The sequence below is a fragment of the Phacochoerus africanus genome, chromosome 2, assembly GCF_016906955.1.
Source record: "Phacochoerus africanus isolate WHEZ1 chromosome 2, ROS_Pafr_v1, whole genome shotgun sequence".
In the NCBI taxonomy this organism is placed as follows: Eukaryota; Metazoa; Chordata; class Mammalia; order Artiodactyla; family Suidae; genus Phacochoerus; species Phacochoerus africanus.
Genome location: NC_062545.1, coordinates 184,008,533 through 184,029,036, shown reverse-complemented (window position 1 = coordinate 184,029,036; position 20,504 = coordinate 184,008,533). Strand labels below are relative to the sequence as shown.

Below are 20,504 nucleotides of genomic sequence, written 5' to 3'. Positions count from 1 at the left end.
TTCCAAGCACGGGCCAGGGGCTTTCACCTCTGCAGTCCAGCCACTCGGTTGACCGCTGCCTTAGAAAACTTTTAACGAGAACCAGATGTGGCGGCTGCTGTCGAACTTTCTCAGAGCCGGCAATTGGTCCCAGGCTCAGGGACGAGGCCAATCAGGCTAGGGCGGGCTTAAAGTCCCGCCCCGCCCTGGCGCCCGCGGGGATCCAGGTTGGAGGCCGGCGCGGCTCAACTAGTGGGCTGGCAGGCCAGGCAGGGAAGCGCTGTGCCGCCGGGCAGCCCAGGGCCGAACGAGCATGCGGGGGTACCGGGGGGCCAGGCGGCCAGCTCTGCGGGCGCCGCCGCTGCTGCTGCTACTGCTGCTGTCCCGGGCCGTGGCGCTGCAGCCGGACGAACTCTTCCCTTACGGGCAGTCGCTGGGGGACCAACTCCTGCAGGAAGGCGACGACGAAAGCTCAGCCGCCGTGAAGCTGGCTCTTCCCTTGCGCTTCTACGATGCCCAATTTAGCGACCTCTATGTAAGTTTAGCTTCATCCTGGTAAGGGACGCGGCATATTTCTTGCAGCTTCTGCTCAGGGGTCAGTGTAGCGTGGATCTCACCGAACCCCTGCCTTCTGAAGGGAGGAAATAGTCCGCAAGGCCGTCGGTCTTGGAGCGTCCTTAGGGTGGGACCTGGCTTTGCATCGATGCTTTTCAGGATCCGCTGTTTCTTGCCTCAAGAGGAGAGGAAGAATTGTTCGCAGCGGCATTAGCGTCCCAGGTGGAGCTGCTAAAGAGGCCAGTAGGGTTTCCAATTAGGGCAGCAAGAAAGCTGTGCACATCTGCCGAGCTGGGTGTTCCCTCCTCGGACCTGGAGCTTTTTTCCAGGGTTGTGCGGGAAGAGAGAAGATAGGTGATCCGGTTTTAGGGCTCCTGGACCTATTGCCATGCGCTTATGGGGTAGGGGTGGTGGGTGGGACGATGGCTGAAGTTGCGCTGGTCGCTCTGAACCAGGAGAAGAGTTTCCAGCCGATGGGGAAGAGGGCGCTTCATGCCCGGGGCGGTTCCCTTCCCTCCTTGCGGAGGCCGGGTGTACCGACCTGTGGTGGCCGCCTTTGGGCTTCCTACAACATACGCGACCGTCACCTTTTTGTCCCCCTCATCATCCCCTAGGTGGGCACCAACGGCATCATCTCCACCCAGGACTTCCCTAGGGAGACCCAGTATGTGGACGACGATTTCCCCACAGACTTCCCAGCCATCGCCCCCTTCCTGGCCGACATCGACACAAGTCACGGCAGGGGCCGGGTGCTGTACCGCGAGGACACCTCTCCAGAGGTGCTGAGCCTGGCTGCTCGCTACGTGCGCACTGGCTTCCCGCGTTCGGCAGCGCACTTCGTCCCCACCCACGCCTTTCTGGCCACCTGGGAGCGGGTGGGCGCCTATGAGGAGCCCAAGCGCGGGGCCCCGCCCTCGGGAGAGGTAAGTGACCAGAGATGTTTGAGCTCCAAGCCAGCTGAAGGATGGGTTTGAATTTTGTACTGGAAACCAGGGACTGGCTTGAAGTTTTTCCTGAGTCTGCTCGCCCGCTGAACCTGATGTATGCTTTGGTGGCACCAGGGCTAAGTAGCTTGGAGGCGAAGAAGACTCTTTTCTCCAGGCTTTTTCTGAGGTTCTGAGTGGTGGTCACTCTTGCGAGAAATGCTTAGGGGGTATGAGTGCCTCAATGCACATGCAGAAGGCCCTTAGAACACAAGGGGGTTTACTGTTAGATTGTTTATTTTTTGAATCACCTCAGAATACCAGAACTATTTCTAATTATATGTTCGTTGAAGGAAAAAAAATCAGAAAATACAGGCAATTTAAAAAAGAACAACCTCTTATTTTCCTACCACTCAAAGATAACCATTGTTAAAGTCTCATGCACATCTGCCAGAGCTTTTTTCTGTCCACATCTGCATTTATCACTGTCTGTTAATGATGGGTTCACACTGCACATACTGTCTTGTAACTTTTTTTCACTCAATAGTAAATTGTGAATATGTTTATAAATATATCTATAACATCAATAAATGTAAATATATTCCTACAACGTTTTTAGCATATGCAAACTCCATCCAGTGGTCAGCAAGGTTATTTCCAATTTTTCATTATTATAAGTTTGGGAAGGATTTTTTAAAGCTAAATCTTTTTACCATGTCACTAGTTGACATTCCAGGAAGTGGAATTGGTGGACCAGAGAGATGCATTTTTTTATACGGTGTTTTGATAGCTTTTACCAAATTGCCCTACAGGTATGGGTTAACATGCTTCCTACTTTGCAGGAAACTGTCCTTGATTCCTTGTATAGTCACTATCTGAGACTATACCAGTCTTTAGGCTTGGCAGCAACATTTGAGGTACTCTAAATGGACATCAGGCTGGGCCAGGGTGGCTTGGCAAAAGGTGACTGCCTCACTCCTGGACAAATAAAGGCTTCCTCCTTTGAAGTTAGATCTGAATCTAAAATATCATACTCCAGGGACTGAAACTTTTTGAATTTATCTCTGTTTTAATTCATCAAAATGATTCTTAGCTTCGGAAAGATGGCATCTACGTTCCCTGAGGTTCAGAGAGATTAAATAGCTTGCCCACTCCCACTGAGTCATTCAAGATGGTAACCATTCTTGTTCAGTGTGCTGTAAAAGGACCATTTCCTAAAGGCACTACTAAGCAAAGAAGATCTAGAAATAAAAACCATTGGAACTGATTTTTTTTTTTTTTTTTTGTCTTTTTAGGGTCGCACCACATGAATATGGAAGTTTCCAGGCTAGGGACCAAATTGGAGCTATAGCTGCCGGCCTACACCACAGCCACAGCAATGCCAGATCCGAGCCTTGTCTGTGACCTACACCACAGTTCATGTGATAGCTGGATCCTTAATCCACTCAGCGAGGCCAGGGGTCAAACCTGCATCCTCATGGATACTAGTCAGATTCATTACCGCTGAGCCACAAGGGGAATTCCATTTGAACCGATTTTTGCCATCCTTTTTTTTCCTGGTCAGGCAATACGTGATTTAGTTTACTGAATTTTTGTTAATGCATAGATTTGACATTTCAGTTATTAAGTTCAACAGAATACATTCAGTTCAAACAAATATATTGGGCACCCTGTTTGTATAGGGCATTGGGCTAGGTGGGGGTTTGGAGCAAGATGAATAAGGTAAGTATGTTGCATTCATTCATTTTTTGTTTTTAAGTTTGAAAAACATTTAAAATTGAGTTTAACATGCCTATAATACAAAGTTTAGAAGATAGACATTATTTATAATTCTACTAACCAGCAGTCACCACTGCTAATGCTTTATTATGTTTCTTCTAGTCTTCTTTTCTAAACATTTATCTTATTTGTGGCATATTCATATTTGTGTGTATAAGTAATTTATACTTAAATTATAAATTTAAAGTAATTTGTAGTTGAGATGTATTTATCCAGCAAACCTTTTTTGCACACTTAGAGTAGTTCAGGACTGGTATACACATTCTGAAAGGAAACATTCTCTACTCCCAAGGATCTCATCATTTAATATGGACATTGACTATTTTTCAATGTAAGTGTAGTAACATATTGACTTAAAGAGACTAACTCTACCCATCCCTGGTTAAAGGACCATATCTGGGAAGGTTTCAGTGTGAATTGTCTTCAAATTTGTATTAAGCAGAATGGAACATTCCCAATAGAGAGGAGAACACATGACATGTCACCCATTTACTACAATGTGTACTGTGTTTAGGGCATCACATGTGGTTCTTATTACTGAAGAGGAAGGGTGGTGGGACATGAGCCTGGGAAGGCTGTGGGGTGGGGGCAGATTGTGCTCTAATAGGAGTTTGGACTTGATTCTTTGGTGTCTGGCAGCTTTTGAAGGAAGTTGGTTGGTGTTTGAGAGCTCTTTTTGATTGTATTGAGAAGGTAAGGGCTTAAAGGACAGACAGACTACCTAGACAATTATTACATATATATATTTTTTTCAGCTTATCTTGTTAATTCTTCCAATAACATTTTATCATGCTGTCTCCCCACAACAATGCTGCCTTCCCACAACAATGCTGCCAGATAAGTATGGCAAGACTTATTGTTTGCTGTTAGGGTGATTGTCCAGAATTCTGCACTGAGTAAGGCAAAGTTGGGTTGAGGATACAATTTTCTTGATTCTTAGGTTTTTGTTGTTGTTGCTTTTAACCAGACTTTTCATGCAAGACCCATTTCCTTGGCACAAGTGATGTAGATAGACACAATGATAGTTGTGCCTTTCCCAAGACTTCCAATAAATGAGGCTTGAGTTTTATTGTCATGATGTGATGTTAGTACCAGAAGAGTACTTGGAGCCATATTTCATTCAAAGGAAGAATGAACTTGAAACAAAATCTGCCAAGACCCTATTGATGCCTTCTTTCTTCCAAATGTGTATTCCAGTGCTCTGAAAGGAATTCAGGTGCATCTGTCTTACTTTTTCAGCAGAGAAAAGAAAGACAGTGTTAAGCTGAGTGAGATGAATGGGAGAGATGAGCAGTTGTACACAATCTCTGGGTGATGAGATCACACTAGAGCTTTAGGATTCCAACTTTATCAGGACTTATTTGAAATTGAAAATTATAAAAAAAAAAAAAAAAGGAGTTCCCGTCGTGGTGCAGTGGTTAACGAATCCGACTAGGAACCATGAGGTTGCGGGTTCGGTCCCTGCCCTTGCTCAGTGGGTTAAGGATCCGGCGTTGCCGTGAGCTGTGGTGTAGGTTGCAGACACGGCTCGGCGGCTCGGATCCTGCGTTGCTGTGGCTCTGGCGTAGGCCGGTGGCTACAGCTCCGATTTGACCCCTAGCCTGGGAACCTCCATATGCCGCAGGAACGGCCCAAGAAATAGCTAAAAAGACAAAAAAAAAAAATTGAAAATTATCATACAGACTAGGTGACTTTGTTACTTTTCTCAATTTCATCTGTAGCGTGGGAATAATGTTTCTCTTGGGCAACCTTTAGGGCAGATGTGAAGATAATGACAATCAAATACACTTTGAAAGAAATGGTTCACGAAGGTTGTCCAGTGATTTTGGAAGCAATGCTCTAGCCTCAGTCTTAGTTTGCTAACCTGTAAAATGAGGGAGCTATACCTACCTCACAAGACTGTTGTGAGAATTCACTAAGGTGACATTTTCAAGTAGCCATTGTGGTCTCTTAGCCCTAGTGGTAAAGATGCTCAGCCTATCTGTTTTCCTCCATATTGGCCTGATGGGACCAGATTCTGGTTCTTTTATTTCTCTATCTTGTAAGCGAACTGTGATGTACATGCTTTACATAAGGACTCTTTAAATACAAGGTTTTCTAAATTGCAACTTCTGTCTGGGCTTTGTTTTTTTGAGGGGGCGGCGAAGAAGGGGGAGAGTTGTAGAATCCACCTCTTTTACTTTTCTAATTAAAATCAGTCTTCAGACATGGCCAAGTGCTGAGTTGGTTTCAGAATTTCATTTAGAAAAGAGATAAAGATTGTGTTTGGAGAGAGGATGTTTCTTTAATTACCCACATCGAAGGTTCTTCTGCATACTTTGAAGAGCCCTGGGGACACGAGTTCTTGTTTTCATAGTTCTTTGGAGATAGATTTTAGCCAACAGTAATATACTTCGCATGAAGGACTGTGTGAGTTCTACAAGGCCCTTCTTAAACTGTGGCCTACTAACCTCATGTTGCAGAGTTCCTGGAAACCTGAAGATATCAGAGGAATGGCATCTTTACCACCTAACACTATTTCAGTTGTTGCCTTTTCTCACCATGAATATTCATGGTGGGTGTGACAGGATGTGTGGTACCTGATATTGCAGGAATGTCAAGGTGTAACTGCCTCTAAAAACATATGAACAAATGTGTATATCAGTTCTCTCAATCTAAGACTCCTTGAACTGTCATAGGTATTCCAGAGAGCAAAGAAGTCATGGTGTTGACATTCAAAGAACTTTTAACAGGAAACATAAAGAGGACTAAAAGTGTTTACTTTAGCTGTGTTTTTTGGGGGGTGGGGGAGTAGGGCACATATTATGTTGTTGTTTGAGGAATGAGGGGGATGGAGAACTGGGCTACACAGATCTGTGTGGTACAGGGAGTTGTCTGGATTTAAGTTGGGCTGAAAGAATGGATATTGAGAATGAGTCAGCAGGAGAGATTGTTCTGGCCTGTGGTGTATCCTGGGAGAAGGCTAATAGAGCTGCAGCTGGAGAAATGGAAGGCAGGTGTGGGGCAGTAACATAAAATGAGCAGGAGGAGAGTTCCCATTGTGGCTCAGTGGGTTAAGGACCTAACTAGTATCCATGAAGACTCAGGTTCAATCCCTGGCCTTGATCAGTGGATTATAGGTCTGGTGTTGCCATGAGCTGTGGTGTAGGTTGCAGATGCGGCTCGGATCCCACATTGCTGTGGCTGTGGCCTAGGCCAGCAGCTGCAGCTATCTAGCCTAGGAACTTCCATATGCTGCAGTTATGGCCCTAAAAAGGCCAAAAAGTAAAATAAAATGATTGCAAAATCTAGGAACTCGTTGAAGAGCATGCTTGTATCCACCAGCCTGGCTCTGCAGAGCATCGAGGCAACAATGATTAGCGGTGTCCTTCACCTGGGAGGGAGAGCCTGGCCCTGCCCGGCTTCTGCCGAGGGCTCTGGCTTTTCTCGCTGATAACAGGATGGCAGATGTTGAAGCTCTCAGCACTGGCCCTGCGCATGTCTTCCCATGGTGGCCCCGGGATCCTGGGGGAGTTGGGAACTGGTGACCCTTTTGTGGGGCTTGGCAGCTCATCTGAGGCTTTCCCTTCAGGGCTGGAGCATGTGGGGTTTCTCGTGAAGGCTTTTCTCTAGGAAGGCGAAGACCTTTCCGGTCTGGAAGCCAGTCAAGGAGTGTGCTGGGGGGAGGAGGCCTGCAGGACATCATGCAATGGGCTTTTTAGAGGTTAGATGTAGAAAGTTGTGGAACCAAGAGAGAGCTTTAAAAGTGGTCACTGAGCGGGCAGGTGGTTTGTAAACAGACAAACTTTTTTTGGCCCCCATCTGGGATCTATTTAAAATTCTTCTATTTGCCTATTTCAGCGGAGACAAGTAGATTCAATAACCGCTTGCCACCTGTAATAAGGGCTTATCTCAGGGATGGCATATGAAAGACACTGAATAAATTTTCATTGAAATGAATTTATTGACTGGCCGAAAGAATGAATAAAATAAAGTGCTAAATACCCAGACCCCCAGTAAAAAGCCAGCCTCTCCCCTTCGCAGCTGTTTACTCCCTGCCCAATCCCTTTCAATTCCTTCACCATCTATGGGACTTCCTTATCTTATAGAATTTCTCTAGACTTAGAACCAGGATTCCTCCTATCTGTCGTTTATTGTGGGCAATCAATACCAGGAGCTTTAAGAGCTTAGTGTTTAAAACAGTCTTTCTCCTTCCTTGGGTACCTTTCTTTCCTTAATTGAACTTTATTCCAACTGAAGTAAAACTCTGAAGCTATTGAGTCACCACTCATTGATGGTGTAGTATGTATTCTGTACAGACATGATACAGAACAGCCTTTGTTAACATTTGGCAGAAGTTATAGCTTCCGAGCTTTCAGAAATTCTAGAAAACATCCCTTGCCTTTTGTTTTTGGAAAAGTCAAGCTTTCAGGATGAAACAATCAACAACGACAACAATAGCAAATATACTAGGCCCCCTGTCTTTAAGTTTCTGAGCTCAAAAAAAAAGAAGGAAACACAAAAAGCCAAGCCAAGCAAAGTGACCTTTTCTCTGTTGGAGAACTAAGAGAGGATGGATAGCATTTTGGTTTTTTTGTGGAAATGCATTTTTTTTTTTTTGGCTTTTTGTCTTTTCCAGGGCTGCACCTGAGGGCCACACCAGGCTAGGGGTTTAATCAGAGCTACAGCCGCCGGCCCATGCCACAGCCATAGCAACGCAGGACCCGAGCCTTGTCTTCGACCTACACCACAGCTCACAGCAACGCCAGATCCTTACCCACTGAGTGAGGCCAGGGATCAAACCTGCAACCTTATGGTTCCTAGTCGGATTCATTTCCGCTGCGCCGTGACGGGAACTCCTGGAAAAGCATTTTAACACCTGAGTTTCTTTGTCCTGTAAGCAAATCCTCCAAGCTACACTTTGAAATGAAACATGGAAAAGTAGAATTAACTTTAGAAAGAGCTTGAGTACCATGTAGGAAGGACCCAGGACAGACTAGAATGCAGGTTCAGGCCTCTTGTTTGCTGTTTTATTTAGTAAAATGTGATGTGCTTCTCTCTGCCTAATTTTGTCTGTCTAGAAAAATGGGGAAACAATACTACTTAGCAGTAAATAAGGTTTTAAGCCACATTATTTAGGAAGTAGTGGTATTTATAAATACCTCCCCTGTTCCCTGCTGAATTGTAAAAAGAGTGGGCTTTAGTAGGGAGGTATTTCCAGAGGCCTTCTTTTTAAGGGTGGGAATAGCATGTAGGCATTTACTGTATAATTTACTGTATGAAATCAGTGATTAACAAGAATCTACTGTGTATCACAGGAAAATCTACTCAATAGTATGTAATAATCTATATGGGAAAAAAGGGATTTATTTATACGTATCACTAGCCACTTTGCTGTACACCTGAAACTAATACAACATTGTTAAGTCACCTATACTCCGAGAAAAATCAAATAAAAAAAAAAATTTCCCTCTAACAACCAAAGAAGAAAAAAATAAAAAGATAAAGATAATCAAGCACCATTAACTGACCCTTTGGGTTGGGGGAGGTAGCTGGATGCAGGAAAAGGCAAAAAAAAAAGTATCTTGTTGAAAATTGGGGAGTAGATTGAACTTTAAGGAGTGATTCTATAAGGACATGGGTGTTGAGTTTGTGGCTATTTCAGGCTCCTGGCTGCTCTGTCTGGTCTTCGTTGGCTCCTACAGTGTTTATCAACATTCACGGCAGCCTCTGCGACGCCTCCCACCCCAACCCTGAGGTCTCAGGCCCACACCCTCCTCTCTGGCCTCTGCTACCTTCTCCAGCAACTCTCCTAGAATTCCAGCCGTGGCTGTTTTCCTCTCCTAAGCTGTGAGACTATCCTGGGCAGAGCCTCCCATCCTTTGCTCCTTTGCACCAGACTTAATGTCCAGTGTTTAGTAGGGCTCTGGCTGCTGGAATTAATGTATAAATGAATTAATGAATGGAGTTTACAAACACATAAGCAGAGACCAGGCAATCCAAGATGCACGCTCTCTAGAAACACTCTCAAAGATGTTAGGAAAGGTCAGAGAACAGGGATAAATCTACCGGGTATTGTAAAACCCCTCAGAGGGGCTGCCTTAGAAGGTCAGGAGGGTTTCTAGGCACAGGGAAGCATAAGCAGTTGTGCAGAGGCGTCCAAGTACATGGGGCAGATGGGCAATCTCAAATAATCTGATGAAGATGCGGTGGATCTGAGCCTGGGAAGAGAGTTTGAGGCAGCTTACAAATCCTCTGTGATACCAGGTGGAGGAGTGGTTAGGATGGCCCAGTGGTGCAGGGGTGCAGGGCAGGGACTCTGGAGCTGGCCAGCCTGCCATTGCATACTAGCTACTTGACCTTATCCTCTGTCTGTTAGCCTCTATGTCTTTGTTTCCTCATCTGAGAAATGAGGGTGGGGTAACTCTGGTGCTGGTGTGAAAAGGTAGATGGAAGAGAATAAAAAGTGAGACTGTGAGAATAATAAGGAGGCCTTTTGATGGGCCAGTGCTTCACACCATCCCTGCCCATGATGGTCATTCAATAAATAAGTGTATGAAGGAAGGAAGGAATGATCTAGATGAATGTCCAGGGCAGTGGCTGTGGGAATGTACAAGTTAATTTTGCTGCTTGCTCTCAGCTCTGAAAAAAGTTTGGATGAAAGAAGTTTGTAACCTTAAAAAAATTTCTTTAACCTTTTTTTACCTATGCAGATTTCAGCTATTAATCTACATCCATAAAACATGATTATAATCATATAGCTTATAAAATGTCATTTAGTACTTGGAGAGGAAATTTAAAAGAATATTATGTATAAAAACAATTTAGAGAAATCCAGGCAGGGGGACAGCCCTTTGCATTTCATGATGCTTTGCTTGCATCATTTTGGATTTGTTTGTTAGATTAAGAATATTTCCTTCTTCTTCTTCTTTTTTTTTTTCCCGCAGCTGAATACTTTCCAGGCAGTTCTGGCATCTGATGAGTCTGATACCTACGCCCTCTTTCTTTATCCTGCCAATGGCCTTCAGTTCTTTGGAACCCGCCCCAAAGAATCTTACAATGTCCAGCTCGAACTTCCAGCCCGGGTGGGCTTCAGCCGAGGGGAGGTCGATGACCTGAAGAGAGAGGGACAGTATTTCAGCTTGACTAGCACTGAACAGTCTGTGAAAAATCTCTACCAGTAAGTAACACAGGGCTTAAGCCCTTTGCTGTGGGAATGTGAGGACCCTTAGGAGCTGACCAAACTTGAGTGGCCAAAGACCATTAAATAATATCTTGCTGGTTTCTAAGCAAGACATCAGGTCAAAACCAGGAACTAGACTCGACCCTGGGAGGAACGTGTTGACCAAAATATGAAAGGTCTTTTATTTTTCCTACCTTATTGGCTAAAGATAGCAGAAATGCAGCACTCTGTGTGTGTGTGTGTGTGTGTGTGTGTGTGTGTTTCTGTAGTGTTGGCCCAGCCACTGAGGCTTGCTATGGAAAACATTGCTCTTGGAACCACATAAAAATAGCCAGTAATATAACTGCCCAGGTTGAGGTTTTTCCAGGTTAATCATTTCAGGAGGAGACGTTGTGAGTTAGTCTTTTAGACAGAGATGTGTTAAAAGTTAAATTAAGAATAGTAAAATTTGGAAGGAAAAAAAAAAAAAGACCAAACCGATTGGGCGATTGGTGGAGTTTTAGAAGTCTCAGGATTTTTCAACGGCTTCATTATCGGAAATTGTCCTGATGGGTTTTCCATGCGATGCCTGGGAGCGAGCACATTCCTTAGTTCCATCACATGAGCTCGCTCTGCTTGTCCACATCACACCCCGTATCTGGGCTGGCACCCGCTGATAATGATTAATTCTCCAGCTTAAAAAAAATAGCACTGCTTTTATCCCTTCTCTGAATACCAGCCTAGAAGCCAGAGAGAACACATTGGTTACATGGCCTCCCTTGACCCTCTCAGTTTCATTATATGATTCCTGGGTATTGGAACACCTTACACGCTGCATGCCATCCACTCTACTCAGAGACCGGAGAGCCGGCCCTACAGCCAAATAGGGTTATTCAGAGCTGACATTTATTGAGAGCTTATGATTTGTCAACATTGTGCTAAACAACTTCCAGAAGTTTTCTTAATTAAAACTTCACAAGAATCTCAGGAGGTTAAGTCCTATTCTTTTCTCAATGTGACAAATGAGCTTAGGGAAATTAAGTTGCCTATAATCTCAAAGTTATGAAGTGGCAAAGCCAAAATTCAAACACGAGCCTGGAGCTCTGAGCTATTTATTTTAGGCTGAATGCTGGCCAGCTTTCCCATTCTAGGCACCCACATTGTGCATCTCTAGGGTTCCACTGAGGCTACTTTTAGTCCTGACTCTGGAGAAAACTTAGATCCTTGTTTTCTCTCCCCTGGTTGCTTCCTTCTCTTGTGCTCTGGAGCCCACAGGTTCTCTGCTTCTTAGACATCATTAAGAGCTCACTGTGGGCCAAATGCTGGAAGGACAAAGATGTGTAAGGCTCAAGCCCTGTGCATTAGCAATCTGCACTCTCGTAGGTGGACAAACAACTCAACACTTCCACGAGAGTGTGGGAAGACAGGCTGACACCTCAAGGTACAGGAGGCAGTGGGGGCCAAAAGCCTGTGGGAAAAAGCATGTATGCTCCTCCACCACAGCCGCATAGGCCCCAAGAACTCACAGAGACACACATACACATGCATACACCCACACATCGTTTCATTTACCTCCTTCCATGCCTACCTCATCTTTCTTTTTTGTTGTTGCCTTTTAAGGCCGCACATGCAGCATGTGGAAGTTCCCAGGCTAGGGGTCGAATCTGAACTGTAGCTGCCAGCCACAGCCACAGCCACAGCAGTGTGGGATCCGAGCCATGTCTGCGGCTTACACACTGCAGCTCATGGCAACACTGTATCCTTAACTCACTGAGTGAGGCCAGGGATTGAACCTGTCTTCTCATGCATACTAGTCGGTTCATTACTGCTGAGCCACAGTGGGAACTCCTACCTCATCTTTCATGCTTCCTTAAAAACCTCTGAGTTGCTTGACTGAAAGTGGAAAATAGGAGACCAAGATGACTGATAGAGTTTTTCTTTAGTATAATCTGTGCCTAAAAACAAAAAAGTACAGGTAAAGCTGATAAATATGAAATAAAAAGATTATCACTGTTTCAAGTGATAACCATTATTAATGGACATTCCAGAATTTTGGCCATATGCAAAACCTTTTAAAAACCAAAATGGTTCTTTAGTTATACATATGGCATGTTCCCATTTATCACTGTCTTATAGGCAGTAAAATATCTGTTTATATTATTATTTGAAGGCTGTACAACATGGCCTCATGTTATAGCCTATATTATTAAGACAATATCTTGTTAACATTTAGCTTATTTCTGATTTTTTCCTTTTATAATTATTGTGGCAGTAAACCAAATATTACTCATTGCTCAGATTCTCAGCTGTCTGAAAAGTAAATTCTTAGAATATTACTCAGCCATAAAAAAGAATGAAATGCCATTTGCAGCAACGTGGATGGACCTAGAGGTTCTCATACTAAAGTGAAGTAAGTCAAACAGAGAAAGACAAATACCATATGATATCACTTACATGTGGAATTTAAAATACAGCACAGATGAGCTTATCTACAAAACAGAAGCAGACTCACAGACATTGGGAGCAGACTTATGCTTGCCCAGGGGGTGGTGGTGGGGAAAGGGTTGGATTGGGAGTTTGGGATTAGCAGATGCAAACTATTATAGATAGTCTGGATAAATAATAAGGTTCTACTATATAGCACAGGGAACTATATTCAAATCCTGTGATAATCCATAACAGAAAAGAACATGAAAATAATATTATGTATATAAAACTGAGTCACTTTGCTGTACAGCAGAAATTAACACAGCATTATACATCAACCATACTTCAATAAAATTTTTAAAAAATGAAAAAATTCTTAAAAGTAGAATTATTGAGAAAGAATATATGCAGTTTAACTTTTTTTTTTGTCTTTTTGCCTTTTCAGGGCTGCAGCTGCAGCAAATGGAGGTTCCCAGGCTAGGGGTCCAATCAGAGCCATAGCCACTGGCCTATGCCACAGCCACAGCAACACCAGATCTGAGCCGTGTCTGTGACCTACACCACAGCTCACGGCAACACTGGATCCGTAACCCACTGAGTGAGGCCAGGGATCAAACCTGCAACCTCATGGTTCCTAGTCGGATTTGTTTCTGCTGCGCTATGATGGCAACTCCCACAGTTTAACATTTTAATGTATGTTAACCAATCACCCTTCAGAAATGTTGCACCAGTTTACATTTCTTATCAGTAATGGAGAGCTGTGACTAACAGTGCCTGTTTCCTACCAGTTTATATTCTTTTTTAACATTTGTGAATCTGATAGGTATAAAATGTTCATATTTTCACTCTAATTTCTTTGATTACTAGTAAAACTGAGCACCTTTTCATATGGTTAATTGCCATTTATCTTTTTTGTGACTTGTCTGTCTGTATCCTTTGCTGTTTTCTCTTGAGGCGTTTACAAAGACCTCTTACACATAAGAACAATATAGTTAAGATGTTTCTTCTCAAATGCTGTGCATATTTTTATCCAGGTGTTCATCTTTAAAGTTAGTTATGATCTAGAAGATGTACGTTTAGGGTTGTCCAGGGTATGGGCCTTTTCCTTGATGATTTCAGCTCTTGGGATTATTCTTAGGAAGGCCTTCTCTTACCTTCAAATCATAGAAACATTCCTCAATTTAATCTTCTGTGTTACTTTTCATTATTTCCATTTTCAAAAATACACAGGAAAGTGGAAGGAAATATCTAGATTTACAAGCTGTGGACATTTTGCCATCTTCATCATTTTTTTCTTTTTTGCTCAAATTAAAATAAGTGACCCAGCATGCCATTCACTCCTCAGTGCTTCAGTATGCATCTCTAGAAAACAGGTATTCTCGGAGTTCCCATTGTGGCTCAGTAGGTTAAGAACCTGACTAGTATCCATGAGGATGTGAGTTCAATACCTGGCCTTACTCAGTGGGTTTAGGATCTGGTGTTGTTGGGAGCTATGGTTGAGGTTGCAGAAGAGGCTTGGATCCCATGTGGCTGTGGTGTAGGCTGGCAGCTGTACCTCCAATTTGACCCTAGCCTAGGAACTTCCCAGTCAATGGAATCCTTGTCTTCCCCAAACTTGTCCTACAATTATAAGCATAGAGGTCATAAATTATATAATTCATAGTGTGTTTGTCATAACTCTTCTTTGACATATTTAAATGTGAATGCACACATTTGCGTTGAGTTTATACTTTTCCATCTCCTGGAAAACAGTGGTTTTCAAGTCTTTACTATGTGCAGAGCCCTGTGTTGAGCATGTGATTTCCTTTCCTTTTTTTAAAAAAAAAAAATTTATTATAGTTCATTTACAATGTTCTGTCAATTTCTGCTACATAGCAAAGTGACCTAGTCACACATACATATATATATTCTTTTTTTCACATTATCCTCCATCCTGTTCCATCACTAGTGACTAGATACAGTTCCCTGTGCTATACAGCAGAATCTCATTGCTTATCTACTCCAAATGGTGATTTTCTTTCTTTCTTTTTTTTTTTTTTCATGTATCAAATAGTGATGTTCTAACTTAATCCTTCTAACAGCCCAGGGAGAAAGGCATTGTCATCTCATTTTGCAGCCTTGTTTTCCTTTCTAGAAAATAAATTAAGTTCTTTCTGTTGTGACTGAGCTTTCCAAATGACCTTGGATTTTTGCATAAACTCAAACTGGCTACGCTCCCATTATGCACAATGACGAAAGCCAGGGTAGTGATTTGTATTTAATTAGAAGGCTATTTTATTTAGCTTTTATCTGCCATAATTTGTATTCTCCTACTCTTTGAAGCTTTTATAGTTTTCTAAGGTTGAGAAGGAATTTCACAGCTGCAGCACCTCTGATGTGATAATAAACTCAGAATCCTCAGATCTTCAGGATTCTCATAACCTTAGTGTTCCTTGTTTGCTTGACAAAAAGCACCCGCATTAATTCTTAGAACTTTCCAAGTCTGTGGAGCATATTGCACAAAGGATTACAGCTTTGCTTTCTATGCTCCTATTTGCCTAAACTAATGACAACAGCAGCAGTGGCAACATCAACAACACACCAGGGGGTAGGGATTGATTGACTGATTCTCAGAGTTGTGTTAAAAAATATTACTGCTCTAGAAATTCACTTGGATATGATAAGTACCAACCCAAACGAGCAAAGGTCTCTTGTCCCTATATGAGTCAGTGCACTTCCTACTATCTTATTAGTCATTAACTCTGATTTTCTCATGGGTTAACTTTTGGGGAAATCCCATCGCAGGACAGATTTAGAGCCTGGTGTTTGGTTCACACACCAGAGACTAGGGAATCTGGGTGTAGTCAAGCCAGCCAGACCCTTTGTTCCTTCAGGCTTTTCCTGATTTTTTGAAATTGTATTTGGGATTGTTCTCTTCAGAATCTATCACTGACTAAACTAACGCAGCATTGGGCTATTTGGAAGACTGAATGGAGCCCATTTTCTTTTCGATGGAAGGAAACAAGCGACCTCTCTGGCTCCAGATATTTCTGAACACCTCTCATCCGTGACCTGTGGCAGTTTGATTAAACTTTTCTCTTAACATTCCCCTTAACTTTATTCTGCATTTGCTCAACATTTTTGAAACTCAGGCATTTCTGTTTCATTGAACTTTTGGACATGGATTCACCAGTCCAAAATTAGTTAATTAATCCACATGACTTAACAGTGAGATGCCTCTGACATTCTGTAGTGTAATGATAATTCGAACATGGATTGACTATAGTATATTTATTAGCTTCTGAGTTAACATGGATATTCAGAGCACAGGCTTTGGCACTAGTGCTGAATTCAAGTCTACGCTCTGCCAGTTATTAGTTGTTCAACCTTAAGATGAGTTACACCCTCTAAACCTGTTTTCTCCTCTCTAAAATCAGGCATGATCACTGCCCCTACCTTGCAAGTTGTGTTGAAGAATGTTAAGTGCTTGGCATGTAACTAACTCTCAAATAAAAGGAGTCATTATTAAGTGTGTGGCAAAAATTTTAAGCATATGTTTTCTTGAGTTTGTTAAGAAAGAAACAAAGAAAGTAGAGGAAAGTAGAGGAAAGCTAAAATAGTCCCACATTCCCTACTTGTTTTCAAATAGCCAGATTTTAGATTAAAAATTTAGGGATTGTAGAGAAGATTTCTGAGTTAAGGGTTTGGCATTCAGTGGCCTTTGAAACCTGCTGGTAATTTACAACAAAATTTCAGTATAATCCTTTTAGTTACCATGTGAGTCTAGTTTTATTTGGTTTCCTGCCAGTGAAAACCCTGAATCTGATCTTAATGGTCTTTCACTTTTAAAATAAATTGCTCACCTTTGTAGGCAGGTGGTGGCTGGACACTCTTGTTACAATGTCCTGTTCCGTTTTATTTAGACACAGCAACCTAGGGATTCCTGGAGTGTGGGCTTTTCACATCGGCAGCGCCTCCCCCTTGGACAACGTCAAGCCAGCAACAGCTGGAGGAGACCTTTCCAAAGCCCATCCTTCGGTTCCCCTGCGACATTCCTCCAGCCACGCTGTGGCCCCGGAGGGTGAGGACACTGAGGACAATTTGGATTATTATGATGAGAATGAGGAGGAAGTCGAATACCCTCCTGGTGAGACAGAGGAGGAATCCAACGGCCACAGCCCCGATGATGTTTCCTTCCACTCGAGAGCCGATTTGAAGCCCTCGGGAGGTGGGATTTCTCTCCCAGGTTCTGACCTGCCCTCCCCTTTGCCACGTCCAACATCTAGGGATGGGCTTGAAACAGAGTCTGCCACCTTGGACCCTCAAACCAAAGAGGGGAGACCTCAGGAGGAGATAGATGCCCCAGATTTGAAAGGCCGAGGTGAGACTTCTGAACAGCCAGGGGCCCGAGTCCCTGCCCCACCAAAGACAGAAAGAGACTCACCGGATCCTTCCTGGGCAGCTCTGCCTCCCCACCCAGATGGAGGGGCCCTGCCCGCAGAAAGGGATGTTCCCCCGGTGCCTTCTGGAGGAGAGGTGGTTCTTCCAAATTACCCCAGGCGGCCGGACCACGCTCCACCGCTGGGTCGCGGGAGGCAAGTGGTCGGGGTGGAGGACGACATCGGTTCCAACACCGAGGGTAAGTGGCTTTGAAAGCTGGGGGCTAAGAATTCACTGGGAAAATGCTGGTTTTGCAGAGTTGTGAATTTTCTCTCAAGGCGAGTGGATGAAGAGTTTAACCAAAAGAAGCTGGGGGCTGACTTTTAAACCCGTGTTGCAGGAGATAGAGTATCTTTCCTTGGCCAAATACATCTTGGCAGGCAAATTCTGTTTGGAATCTCTTGGCCATTAATAATGTTGAAAAAAAAAAGCGGGGTGGGGGGGGGCTCTCGCAGCACGTGGAGAACTGGGTCTCTCATGCCAGCTAAGCTCTCAAGTGGAATGAAGTATTTCAGTGTGAAAGTTCAGCAAAGGTAAAGCATTTTGAGGTTTCACACACGTTCCAGTGATGGAGGGTTTCAGGCTTTAGTTTTAAATGGCAAGTTGTGCTGGCTCTGGAGAACATTACAGATTCTTCCCCAGTGATGGGACAACCCCGGTTGGTTGGAGACGCAGGGGGTTGGGGGAGGGGACCCCCAGGGAGAGAACATTGCAAGCCCCCTGTGTCTTGTCATTTCTGATTCATGGATGTGCAGCTGCGGTGTTCCGCTCCCTGGAGCTGTGTCCTCATTTCATGACTCGCTGACCGGAGCCAGAGGCCAGGACAGAAATGCCCAGGGGAGGCTTCGGTTAATTAATAGAGACACGGAGCCCCTGTCTCCTGCTCTGCAAGGCGAGACTTGTCATGTCAGCTCTTTTCTTTCCAGTCAGGGATGTAAACACCTGAATGGGAGACTGGCCACAGATTCATCCCATTTGTTCCAGGGACCGAGCATCTGACCTCTTGACAGGAGGCAAGAGGTCAGAGGTGATGGCATTCTTCGGGACCTTTTTTATTTTTATTTTTTAACCTTTTCTGTTTCCCATACTTATGGGGTAAAAACAGGTTGACCTGGCAAGAGGTCTTCCAGGTGGTTCTGAAGGGGCACTAACTTGCAAGAATTTGCTTGAAGAAATGCTTCTTTCAGGAGAGACAAAAGTCTTTTGTGACTGAGGTGGTACTGTGTAATGATTACTGGGAGAACATTGGCGTCAGACTTTGAATCCTGGCTGTCACGCTGGCTGGGTGACACTTCATGTAGCTCCCAAGTCTCTGATTTCTCCTAAATTTGTTGAGAGGATTAAAAGAGATAATGACGTTCTAAGGTTAGCCTCTGCACTAGCTGGATCTTAATAAATGGCTGCTGTTACTAATTATAGAGGATTGAAAGCAGTGGGAATGGGGGTGGGGGGATAGGGAGGGAAGAAAGGGCTTGTTAAATACTTGTGCCTTCATTTACACCCGAGGGCAGCTTTTCTGTCAAATCAAAGATGTGGATTTTATTGGAAGGCTTCAGAACCTTCAGACATTTCTGATGGTCTTCTGAATTTTCAGCATAAGTTTTGAATATCTAAGGAAAATGTGAAGCCAGGTACCAAAGACAGGGGATTTTGAGGTTAAGATGTGTTCCTAAGTGGTCTTTTCATTTGTGGGCTGTGATTTCCTGCCCTGAGAAGAGCTTGTGATGTTAAAAAGCCGATCCCTGGAGTAATTGGTTAAAGGGTCAAGAAGAAGGGGCTGCACACCCTGCTTGGAGCTGTGAGAGGCTGAGATAAGCTGGAGTAACTGCAGAAAGTCTAGGGAACTGGCCATGGAGAAGAATAGAGGCGGCAGCCATAACCCTTGTGGGCCACGAACTATGATATTTATCAGCTGGGGGATGACGTCCACCATTGACATCTTAGAAATGACATAATGCATTTGAAACAGCTGGTTGTATATACAATGAGACATTTAGGGGGAAAAATCTAGAAGTTTTTGAACCTTGAACAAAAAAATCACAACCACCATTATTAGCAGAGTGGTAAAACTTGAAAACTTAAACGCAGAGAGGCAAAATAATTGAGCCTCTGGTTTTACCTCAGGCTTTAGGAAGACTCGGTATCCATGGGGGGCATTTGTTCCAGGATGCCCCCCACCCCCACTCCGCAGATGCCCAGATCTGCAGATGCTCAAGACCCTTGGTCAGCTCTCCATATCCTGGGTTCTGCACCCGAGGATCTGCAACCACAGGTTCCTTAGCTTCAGATCATTAACATAATACAGGATCTGCAGTTCCTTGAATCCACGGATGCAGATACTGAGGGCTGACTGTATAGAAGTATGCTGCTGTTACTTGTTTTTTCTTGGCAGTGAATTATGTTTTTTCTAAACAAAGCGTTGGCTTCCCAGAGGTCCATCAGACAAAAGTGACCTCCCTCCGGGAAACCTGGTGAACCTGCTAACTGCCTTGAAGCCATCCTGCCCTGCGCTTTCTAGTGATGGAGCGGAGGAGGGGGGATTTTGCTGTTCGGTGGACTAGAGCTTGATTCCCAGCTCTGGTGTGTGGTTTGGGATAAGACATTTGCTCTTCCTTCACTCTCATTTTCCTCAGCAATAAGATGGGGATAGAGCAGACCTCATTAAAGAATTTCCAGAATTAAAATTGGGCATAAAATCACCATGCCTAGTAAAGTTTAGTTTCCCCTTTGAACTTCATAGTAGTCACTAAAAAATTGATTTAATCCTCCCCGAAATATCTATCCCTTGTCTTTTTAATTTTTCCTCCCCTTAGGGACTCTTTTTTAAAAGACTTTTTTTGTTGAGAAATCTAGATTCTTTTTAGATCATGTCCACACCAGGCAAGAATGACCCAATTACATTCTAGTTCTGGCCTCAAGCATATTGTTTGCTTTGTTCTGTTTTCCTAGACCACAGAACCAGAGGTTAAATTGGATGCACAGGCTTTCTCTGTCTCAGGGGTCTTGTTTCTCGAAGCAGCTCCAGAAGCTTATTGTCAAACCAAGAAATTACCTGAGCATCTGCCATGTATCCTTCCCTGACCAGGGCACTGGTGGAAGTTTTCAGTGGTTATTTATCGAAGGTCCACTTGGACCCTGGATGGGAACTTTGTTTAGATTGTCTGAGCACAGTTAATCCTCAGAATTGCCCTGTGGGATAGATACTATTATTCTTCCCACAGTACAGAGCCTGGAAATGAAAGACTTGTCTGTGTCAGAGGCAGACCAGGACTGCAGCGAAG

General features: G+C 43.8%; 1 protein-coding gene and 1 long non-coding RNA gene across 2 annotated transcripts in view; one reads left to right on the top strand and one right to left on the bottom strand.

Moving 5' to 3' along the window:
- Positions 1–207: 207 nt before the first annotated feature.
- Positions 208–20,504, top strand: part of NID2 (nidogen 2) — a 75,463-nt gene continuing 55,166 nt past the window's right edge. Inside the window, exons 1-4 of the mRNA XM_047767331.1 lie at positions 208–514; positions 1,149–1,457; positions 10,163–10,395; positions 16,707–17,422. Of these exons, the coding sequence (XP_047623287.1) occupies positions 293–514; positions 1,149–1,457; positions 10,163–10,395; positions 16,707–17,422 (1,480 nt within the window). The 5' untranslated portion in view covers positions 208–292. The remainder of the gene's footprint in view (positions 515–1,148; positions 1,458–10,162; positions 10,396–16,706; positions 17,423–20,504) is intronic.
- LOC125119825 (uncharacterized) lies at positions 10,258–16,779 on the bottom strand. The gene is made up of 4 exons (XR_007133185.1): positions 16,647–16,779; positions 12,230–12,332; positions 10,876–11,117; positions 10,258–10,330 (listed from the first exon to the last, which is right to left on the bottom strand). It is a non-coding gene; the product is annotated as an uncharacterized LOC125119825 (long non-coding RNA).